The 10,771-nt window shown below is 42.4% G+C and overlaps 1 protein-coding gene across 1 annotated transcript; it reads left to right on the top strand.

The window, feature by feature from the left end:
• The first annotated feature begins 1,630 nt into the window (after nucleotides 1-1,630).
• On the top strand, nucleotides 1,631-9,682 carry WDR12 (WD repeat domain 12). The gene is made up of 13 exons (XM_014879439.2): nucleotides 1,631-1,817; nucleotides 1,899-1,993; nucleotides 2,994-3,088; nucleotides 3,737-3,843; nucleotides 4,674-4,789; nucleotides 5,177-5,331; nucleotides 5,997-6,042; nucleotides 6,233-6,318; nucleotides 6,502-6,642; nucleotides 6,758-6,863; nucleotides 7,782-7,914; nucleotides 8,431-8,503; nucleotides 9,222-9,682. The coding sequence occupies exons 1-13, from the start codon at nucleotides 1,777-1,779 to the stop codon at nucleotides 9,297-9,299; spliced, it is 1,272 nt and encodes a 423-aa protein (XP_014734925.1). The 5' UTR covers nucleotides 1,631-1,776; the 3' UTR covers nucleotides 9,300-9,682.
• The last annotated feature ends 1,089 nt before the right edge of the window (nucleotides 9,683-10,771 follow it).

Raw genomic sequence — 10,771 nt, 5'->3', positions numbered from 1 at the left:
ATAACACGTAAGCACCTCCTCATGAACATTAGGTTAGCACCACAAAAATTCCCACTGTAACACCACTGTAGCACACGTTTAACAGTCAGCTGAAGGAAAAATGTGGAAGATTAATGTTAGTGTACAGTGGGAACAAGAGCTGCATCCCCAAAGCACACAGGCAGCTCCTTATGCCTCAGCTTTCACCTTAACACAACTCCACCCCACCACTTTAGAGGCGGCTTCCCCAGTCCAGCATTCCAGGACCCTCTCCAACACGTGGGTTAGTGTGTTCTAATGCCACAAGTCTATTTCTTTCACCCTGTTCCATTTGGGAAGTGCTTTTCTCAAATAAAGGGAAATCTAGGGCCGTTGCTGTCCTTGGTTCACCTCTACAAAGACAGCAAGCAGCCATAGAAACTGCTAGCACAGGCAAACACGATAACCATCATGAGCACCGTATGCAGGGTGTTGGTTCTACTTAACAGAAAATACATACAGTTGAATGCTTCACCATCAATCTCTTTAGGGTTTCCTGCAAAACCTTGCAGAGTTTTATAAGAAGACTTCAGATAACTGCATAGCTTACAGCAACCCAAACACGCTGTCTGAAAAAGGTCCCTCTGAGGGCATTTCTCTACAACCACTCAGAGTGGCACAAATTCACAAAGGCATGAATTACAGTAAAACATATCAGGGAGGAAATTAGGGCATAGTGATACTCCCCAGTGAAGAAGTTAGAATTAGCTTTGTCAACTTGTACCAGGCTTGAGATTTAGCATTATCTCTATCATGGAAGAGGAGGCAGATGCTGGTAAGAATACAGAGAAGATCTGGAGACTCACACTTAAAAGGTTTCTCAAGTCAGTTTTTTGTAGACAACACCAATAACTGGAAAATGCACCTGCGTCAATTTCGCTGACCAACAACGTCAGGTCTTTGAAATATACTTAAGAAACAGCTGAGATTTCAGAGCCTCACGAAACAGCAAACACTCAACACCCGCCCGCTCCAACAAGCGGAGTCACCAAAACCCGAATCCACTCCAGGAAAGGCGAGCTGTTCCCCGAGGCCACGAAGGACTGTCAAAAAGGTGGGGAAAAAAAAATAAATCTACGCACAACGCAAGCACACAGCGTGTCCTCACACAAGCAGCCTCCCAAAGCACCAAACTCACTTACAGCTTCTTTTAAAGTCCACCGCGCGTCGGGTTTATTACTTCTAGTAGGCAGTTTATTGTGGGTGTGTCGCTTGACACGCAGAGGAACACAACCCGAGTGACTCCAAGCGGAGAGCACCACTCCAGTGACCCCGGGCGCCACACGGGGCGCTGCCCGGCCCGGCACAGCGCGGCCACAGGAGCCGCTCCCGCACCTGACGGGGACCCGCACCGCGCCCCCCGCGCCCCAGCCCTGAGGAGCGCGGAGGGCGCCTCAGCCCGCGCCCGTCGCACCGTTCGGCACCACAGCCCCGCGGCGGGCGCGGCGGAAGGCGCCGGCCGAGGCCCCGTCGGGGCGGCCCGGGGGGAGATGCCGGAGGCGCGTTACTCCACCTGGGCTCGGTTCCCGCAGCCCCGCCGCCATGCGCGCCTCCGCTCCGCGCACGCGCGCCCGCCCTCAGCGCGGAGCGGGGCGGGGGCGCGCGGGGAGCGCCGGGAAGGCGGTGGCGCGCGGCCTCTCGGGAGCGCGGCGGGCGCGCGGCACGCGGGCGGTGCGCGGTCCCGCGGGGGGCTCGGCCGGGGCGCGCCGCGACACGTGGTCGGTGCCGGGATCGGCGACAGCAGCAGCGGCGGCAGCGATGGCGCAGCTCACAGCGCGGTTCCGCACCGAGAACCGCAGGTGAGCGGCCTCCCCTCCCGGGCCGGGGGTGGGTCCGGGAGCGGGTGACGCAGAGGCGGTAACGGAGGACTGTGCCCGCAGGTTCGCCGTGGAGGATGTGCCCTTCTCGGTGCCCACGACCTCCGAGACCACCGACCTCAGCCAGCTCATCAACAAGCTGCTGGCGGCAGCGCACGGTAGGTGCCGCGGCGGGGCGGCCCCCGGAGCCCTCGTGTCGCCAGGCCGGGCCCGGCCCCGCGGGGCTGTCACAGCCGGGCAGCCCGGGCCGGTCCTGCCCCGCTGCTTCGGCCTGGCTGCTGCAGTGCCTACAGCACTGCTGGAACTTGGTCTGAAACGCTGCGGGTACCGGGGCTGCTGGGCATGCCCAGGAGAAATGGACCAAAGGCTGGAATAACGTGTGTGCCCAGGCTGCCACAGCAGATGGGAACGGACGTGTTGCCCAAAACCTGGCTCAAGAACTAATGAAACCAGAGGTTTGGTTTTTATAACAGCCTTTAAAAAAAACCCCTCAGCTATTCTGTCAGTGCTGAAATGGGCCGACTGACTTGAAAGCTTATCTGGGGAAAGACACTTGTGCAATGTTGTTGGAATATCCCATTTCCTATAAGAAACTGGGTACTGACCCAAGGTATTACAGCCTGAGTCTTGAGCCTTCTGCAAGTTGCTTTTGACCCATGACATTGCAAACAATCTTGAACAGAAAACTAGTGCACAGTGCAGTGCTTCTGCCAAAATGCAGCGCTTTTGTCAATTATGCCATTTATGAACCAAAAGTTCTTAGGAATATCCTACTGCTGTCACAAATGCAGGGCTCTAGCTGGTGGTAACAAGTGGCAAGATCCATACAGAACTGTCAGGAAGCACCGCTGGGATTTGATCACACATAGCTACAGAGAAATTACAACAAGAGGCAAACAACTCTTTGAACCCAACAGCAAATTTTCCTCCCTCTTAAATAATCTGGTCGAAGTAATGGGCTGCCCACTTAAAACTGGGAGAAGAAACTAATTGGTTGGGGTTTTTGTTCTTGTTGTCATTTATTTTGGGGTTATGTTTGGGTCTTTTTTAAACTCTTCCTGGTTCTGTTTTCCTGAACCAGTCACAAAATGATGCCATTCTTGATGGTATCAAAGGAATAATGACACCTGAACATTGGTTTTTTCCAATTTGTTTCAGAGGATCACAAGTATGTGGAATTTGACTTCCTTATCAATGGCCAGTTCTTGCGATTGCCGCTGGTCACACACATGGAAATGGAAAATATTTCCACAGTAAGTCATACTCAGTGTCTCTTCTTCTTGGACAGTAGAACAGACTTAGCCAGTTTACTACAATCTGATTTATATACTACACTGTCAGCTAGGTAGATTTTCTTGCTCAGTTTCGTTTCTTTTCTGACTTTCTCAGGAGAATTCCCTATGTTTTTAAATCCATTATGAACTGCAGTGATTAGAGACTACAGACAGAGAAGTGCTAGGAATGTTATCCAGTCTGATGTCTGTGTACAGCTCAGAGGGGAAATTCTTCTCTTACTCAGTTAATCATTAATATATTTTTGTCTCTTATGGTGGGGGATAATGGGGATGTTTAATATTACCTCTAGAAAATGTTGCAAACTGTTTTAGACACCAGTTTTGTTTAGTAAATATAGAAGAAGAGGAATATAAGAAGAGTAAAAGCGCTTGCTTTTGTTTCTAGCTTGCTATTAGTAGTAATTTGATAAAAATATGGAAAGCAATGTAATTCACACTTTTTTTCTAAATACTTCAGTTCTACTGATGTGGCAAAGGACTTGGATACCAAGACCTCTGCTCAATAAACTTGTATATTTGTGCCACACTACAGTTAAATGTTACTGTTAGTGATTTTAAAAAAATCCATGCTACATCACTAAATAAGTATTTTGTCTGTGAGCTCAGGAAGAAGTGGTGGAAATAGAGTATGTGGAGAAATACATGGCCCCTCAGCCAGAAGAATGCATCTTCCATGATGACTGGATCAGTTCTGTTCAAGCCACTGAAGAATGGTACCACACTAAGCCAGTTCTAAGTTTTGTCTTGCTTATTCATGTTCCTCCATGGTATCAAATAGAGCAGTAATAATAATCTTTCATAATCCTTTTGGTGGTTTTTTTTTTCTCTCTTTATTTTTCTTTTTTAACCTGTCAAGTCAGTCAGCTACTTGCTTTTATAAGCAGTTTGCTGGTTACACTGTCACATGACAGGGACTTCAACACAGGTAGAAAACAGCTAGAGACACTAAACTTGAGATATTGCTTATACAAATGAACAAAACAAATACTGTTTAGTGTCCTTTTTCTTAGAGGAAAGCAAATTTTCGTCATCTCTTTTTTGCTTAAACCCTTGACTTCCAATGTGACACCCATTAGCACCAAATAGAATAGCTTACCTTTCTACAGAGATTTTCTTGAAAAAAAGCCAAAGAGGCATAATTGTCTTCTTTTACTATATTTTCACATTCATTTTCCAATCAACTAGGTAATGTTCATATTTTAAGTAGAGATTTGAAAATGCTCTGAGAACCTCTGGCAACATACTAAAACTAAAAATTAAGTTTTGAATTATGTAAATTATATAAGGGATCTTAAGTCCCATCAACCAGGACATGCAGTACTCTCACTGCTTGTCTTTCTAGCCTGTACTCTTGGCCTCCCAGTAGCAAGGCATTAATGAAGCTTTGCTCTCTAGCAAAAAGATTTTTTTTTCCTCTTTCAAGCTATTTCTTTGAAACCAGCTACTGTGCTACTAGTTTTCCAAGTTTATTGTTGAAGCTTTATTTCAGTAAAACATTTGTTGGTCCTAAAGACAGTGATGTTTCCAATGCTGTACTGTGTAGGATATTAACTGGCTGCTACGATCAGACTGCTCGGATCTGGTCTGTGGAAGGAAAATCCATCATGACAATAGCTGGGCACACAGAAGTAGTGAAGGATGTGGCGTGGGTGAAGCAAGGTCAGTACATACAGCAGGGAAATAGTTTGATTTACTGGGGGACAAATGTTAGCATTCCTTAACTATGAACATTTAATTATCTAAATGTAATTATTTCAATCTCTGTCAGTGGTATAAGAAATGAAGTCCTGGTGTGCATAAAATAGTGCTTTGACAATAATGAATATAGTTACTTTAAGAGGTTTGTTGTCTATCCACCTTGTAGTCTCCATTAGCAAATACTGGCGTATATGTAGTTACATTAATTGTACTTGCAGGGTAACAAGATGTAAACTGAAACACGTGTAAGTTTCTGTCTATCTGCTGTTTCTCCTAGGATTAGAGTAGTTTTTTATAAAGACTTTGGAAAGCTGAGTTGGGCGTGAGTGTACCTTTTTTCTTCCTCAGATAGTTTATCGTGCCTGTTACTCAGTGCTTCCATGGACCAAACTGTTCTGCTCTGGGAGTGGAACGTGGAGAAGAACAAAGTGAAAGCCCTTCACTGCTGTAGGGGACACGCTGGAAGTGTCGAGTCCGTGGCTGTTGATTGCACAAGAACCAAAGTGAGTGACTTCTGGAAAGAAAGCTTTGTGTTTTGGGATTTAGCAGCTTGCGAATCCCTGCTTTTGTCCTTGCATGAGTATTCATCATCATGATTTTGTGGCACAGTGACAGTTTTTTCAGTCTTGTTATAAGTGGTGGTTATTGAGAATTAGGAGTCTTATATCACTGTTAAGCCATAGAGTCAGAAAATCATTTAGTTCAGAAAACAACTTAAATTTTAAAATGTATTTTACTTTAAATGCATGCGAATTTTGTGCTATAATGAACTTTTTTAAAATTTGACCTAAATTTTCGTGGTGGTTTTGGTGGGAAAAAATTTCCAGAGTTCTTGGAAAAAGCAGGTGGCAAAGAGGTTCTTTTCCTTCACCCAGGAATTCAAGTTATGAGCGCTCCCACCAAAGGTGAGTCATTGCTTCCAGCTTGACTCAATATCAGATAGGTTAAAGTCAAACTTTTTGGTGATGAAGGAAATAGTAATTTTGGATATTTTTCCTACAAAGGAAGTAAAAAGAATAATTTGATGTATGCCAAACATTTTGGGGAGAATTTTAGGAGCCCAGCACTGTTATTTGTGTGTTATAACCCTCTGGTTAGTTTTTCACGCAGGTTTTTCTTCCCATGTCTATTTGGATCAACATTTAACAAAATTTTTGTGTTCATGCAGTTCTGCAGTGGATCCTGGGATAAGATGTTAAAGATCTGGTCTGCAGGTAAGATATAAGTTTGTAAGGCTAAACATCACTATGCTGAGTTACTGGTTTGGTTAATTACACAATTTCAGATGTTGGTATCACCTGCATGATGTTTGTAGGCACCATAAATATGGGGATTTGCTTAATTACTTACATGGAGATGGAATTCAAAAACCCATAGCTCAAGTCTGTCTGTCTTCTGTCCCAGTACCTACAGATGAGGAAGATGAAATGGAAGAAGCAGCTAACAGGCCACGGAAAAAGCAGAAAACTGAACAGCTGGGATTAACAAGGGTAAGATGAGCTCTGAGTTTGTCCAGGCTTTTTCTTTAGAAGTGTAGCCACAACAAATAATTTCTCTTTGCTAAAGGTGACTTTAAGATTTCTACTGGTATGTCTCAGGATAATCATACTTTTTTATTTGTTGAAATAATAGATTTTTTTGGATAACTCAAATCTCTCACCATTAAATTCTAGACTCCCCTGACAACCCTCTCTGGCCACACAGAAGCCATCTCCTCTGTGCTGTGGTCAGATGCTGAAGAAATTTGCAGCGCATCATGGGACCACACCATTAAACTCTGGGATGCTGAGACTGGAGATCTCAAATCAACTTTGGTGAGATCATTATACTCTAGCTGTAGGTTCAGCTGAAGTCCAGCTCAGAGAAAAAGAAAAAGCTGTGTAAAATAGTAGCTCCTGTCTTAAAAGTTATTATTTTCTTTACTGACAGACAGGAAACAAAGTGTTTAATTCTGTCTCCTACTCACCCCTGTGTCGACGTCTTGCATCAGGGAGCACTGACAGACATATCAGATTATGGGATCCTCGCAGCAAAGGTGAGCTTAAACATGTGTGGTCTCAAAGATGTTCTTCAAAATCAAAACTCTGTCCTGTCAGGAGACATTTCACAAACCTTTCTGGTCCCTCTGCTTGAAACAAGCCATTTCTGGGCTTTTATTAAAGACAAAGCTTACATCTATTTTCTGTATTCTGGTGCAGGACTTGTTTTAATTTCTTACCTAATTCAGATTTTTTTTTTTTTAACTTACTAATGAACTGTGCAGTTGCAGAATTGTTTTTTGTTTTTGTGAGGCTCAGACTGAGGCTGGTCTGATAATCATTAAAGTGAAACAGTAGTTGCTTGGACATGGTACTGTATTTCATAAACAGATGGAATTACAGATACTATGACTGAGCCTATCAGATTTATTTTCATAGACACATTTCATAGAATGGTCTGGGTTGGAAGTGACCTTAAAGATCATCTGGTTCCAGCCCTCCTGTCCTGGGCAGGGACTCCTTCTACCAGAGTAGATGCTCAGAGCCCCACCCAGCCTGGCCTTGAACACATCTTTTTTGTAGGCTCTGTTCGGGTACTGGAAGGCCACAAATAGTAAATAACATTTACTTGTTTAGCTTCTGTAAATCTAATCCAAAGTTCACTAGCATATTACATGTTGTAAATAAAAGTAAATTTTTTTGTTTGCTTTAAAGAAAAAAACTTTGAAAAGGAAGTTTAGTATCAAGAAAATACATTTTAAGGGGTTTTGGGTTGGTTTCTCTTTTGTTCAGTTTGGTTTGTTTCTTTGGGTTTTTTCCTTCCCCAGAACTTGTATGGCTTACATTTTTGTTCACTTTATTTAAAGTTCAGTTAACACATAACTTGAACTGCATTCACACTGGATTTTGTACACATCTTCAAAGTACTGGTCTCAGCAGTTGCTGATGTTTGTGTTTTTCCTCTTCCTATTCAGATGGCTCCTTGGTTCTCCTGTCTCTGACTTCTCACACAGGCTGGGTGACATCTGTGAAGTGGTCACCTACCCACGAGCATCAGCTCATCTCTGGTTCTCTGGACAACATTGTGAAGCTTTGGGACACAAGGAGGTAAAATAAACCCGTGTTTGTTACTGTTCAAAGGCATGTAAGCTTACAGGGTGAGCTACCCCTCATGAAATAGCAAAAGCAGTCAGTCAGTGGAAACACCTGTGGCATTTGTGAAAATGGTTCCAAACCTCTAGGTTTTGGAAGTCAACCATATAATAAAAGGGAGAAAAATACTTTTAGTCTACCACATGGCTGGAAAACATGCTTCTACACATGGAAGAAGGAAGCTATAATAAATTCTTCCTCACAACTGATTGAATTTCAGTCTCAAAGTCGTTTACGAGCAGATGAAAAATGTTGCTGCTTTTCTCTTTGGGGATGTAAGAGAGGATAATATTAATGTGATTGACTCTGGGAAAAGCAGGGGAAGCATCACAGATGGTCGATATCTGAACTCTCTCAAAGTGTTTGTAACTGCTTGATCACATCTGTTTGATAGCATTGGGATAGCATTTCTCCCTGGGACCCGTTGTTGTCTGTGATTGCTCACATAACTTCAAACCTGTTTTTCACTAGTTGCAAAGCTCCTCTGTATGACTTGGCTGCTCACGAAGACAAGGTTTTGTGTGTGGACTGGACAGAAGCAGGGGTAAGAATCTGAAGAGCAAGTTACTTCATTTATACACATGGTGTTTAGGAGAGCTAAAAGCAGTCATGGGCTGTTACTTGTTTATGCTTAAAGCTAGAAGAGGAGTTGTAGTTGTGCTGTGTTTGATGTTTGATGTCTGGGTGGTGGTGTCACAGGCACTGCAGCATGTCCCCACACTCTGCAAAGGAGAATGGTGGGAGCAGAAGCTCTGTGGCTTTAACTGAGAATTATAATGATATTCCAAACAAGGAGGAATAAGAACAGCACTGCACCTTCCTCAGAAAACACATGTTCCAAGGTAGTCTTCTGCCATTGGGACTAAATCAGCAGCATGAAGTAAAGTGTGGCAGTACGTGTTGATGGGGGAAACTGTATAATCCTTTATAGCAAGCTGTTCTGCTACTGTAGTGGTACACACGTATTTCAAATTACCAAAAACCCCCATTCTGTGAATGTTCCAAGAGTCTCAGTGTGTCTCCTGTCAACTGTAAAAGTAAGGAAAAGCTTTAGCAACTTTCCTACACCAGTTTCACTTTACAATTTTAAAAGGAGAGTAAGAGACAAAGTTGCTTCTACACTTGGATTCTGGGTTTTAGTCATGCATTAACAGTTCATTATTCACTACTACTTTTTATAAAGGAAAGAAAAATGGAGTCCTTAACTTTTGTGTACTTATTTTGCTTAGTTCTGATATTAATCAGTTTCCTTTTCTCATCAGCTGTTACTGAGTGGAGGAGCAGACAACAAACTGTATTGCTACAGATACCCAGCTACAGCCTCTGATGTTGGGGCATGAAGGTCAACAGCCAGAAGACTTTTTTAAAAACAAAGATTTTTCCAGCAGTTGCTCTCTATTAGCATGTCTACACAATCAACTTCAGAAGAAAGGAGGAATTTGTTGCTCAGAGAGCTGTTCCTGGTTTTGTATTGGTAAGCTATATCTGTATTTGTCACAGAAAAATAGCAAAGCCCAAATGGGATTCATGTGAAACAAAGCAAAAGTCATTTCCTCCCTTTTGATGGCTTTGAACGAACATCTTTTTAAATTACTATTTGTATAGCCCTTTTAATAAGAAGTAAACTGTTTGCTGATACCTACAGAAAAACTACTCACTGACTAAATTATTTTTTGAGTTTACCTGCTTTCCATTGGAAAAAAAAATACAGCTTTTATCAACAGTTCATTGGTTTAGTGTGTCATTTCAGATAAAAATGAGATTTCAGCTCTCCTCTCAGTCTGGCTGTTGGCAGTTCTTACGATTTGGTCCTTAATTAAGAACCCAGGCTTCTTTCTAGGATGAAGATTTGGTATGTGTGCAGTGTATATAGCATGATATAGAGGGACTTGATAGATTTACTGGCAGATTAAATATTCCATATTTTAGTAGCTCATAAATTAGGGCTGTAGGTAAGAATGCCAGCCATGTACCACAGTACTTGTTTTGCAGTACCACTAATGTGGTGTCTTGGTCCTAAAAGCAGATGTGTAAAAACAATGGTGGATTACACAGAGAAGGCAGAAGTAGAAGTATTTTGTTCTTAGAACAGATACATAAAGTTGCAATATCTTTTAGATTGATAGAGGGTAAGCACTATTCAAACATGCTCAATTTTTCTGCTGGTAGTTTTGCTTTGAGTTCAGCTTCAAATTAAAAATCTATTAGTGCAGCTTGTTAGATTACATACATGTGATGTTAAACCAGCACACTTAAACTGTGGAGACCACACCTGAATATCCTCACCAATGTCTTGGCTTTCAGTGTAGCACCTGTACAGCACTATCTAGTCAAATGCTTAAATTAATGATTTTTCTTTGAAGAGAGATCTCTGACCTCCAGGTTTATGATAGAGACATTATATATATATATAGACTATATATATACGCTACACATATAATTCTGAGTAAGGAGCTTTAAGAAATATCAAAGGGCAAAACTAGTGAAAATGGCAAAGGACAGGGAAAGGATCTCTGATCCCTTTGCTCTGCAAGTGAAGTACTGCAACTAACAATTTACATGCCTATGTCTAAAGACTCATGAATCAAAGGTAAGTAACCTTAATATGGTTTTCTTGCCTTCCCAGAAAGATTTACAAAATAGTTTTTAAAAATATGGCACTTGAAGTGTCAGCTTATCTTAGACTAACATTTAGACTCAAGAAAACCCAGCTGGCATTAGTTGTTTCAGTTTCAAACAGTGAATCCCTCAGATCTATTATCACCTGTAATAAATATACAAAATGTATCTAAGAGGGTAGGTTTTGATTGAC

Source organism: Sturnus vulgaris, chromosome 7 (assembly GCF_052056855.1).
Source record: "Sturnus vulgaris isolate bStuVul1 chromosome 7, bStuVul1.hap1, whole genome shotgun sequence".
In the NCBI taxonomy this organism is placed as follows: Eukaryota; Metazoa; Chordata; class Aves; order Passeriformes; family Sturnidae; genus Sturnus; species Sturnus vulgaris.
The sequence above is the reverse complement of the archived record's forward strand: the minus strand, read 5'-3'. Positions and strand labels throughout refer to the sequence as shown.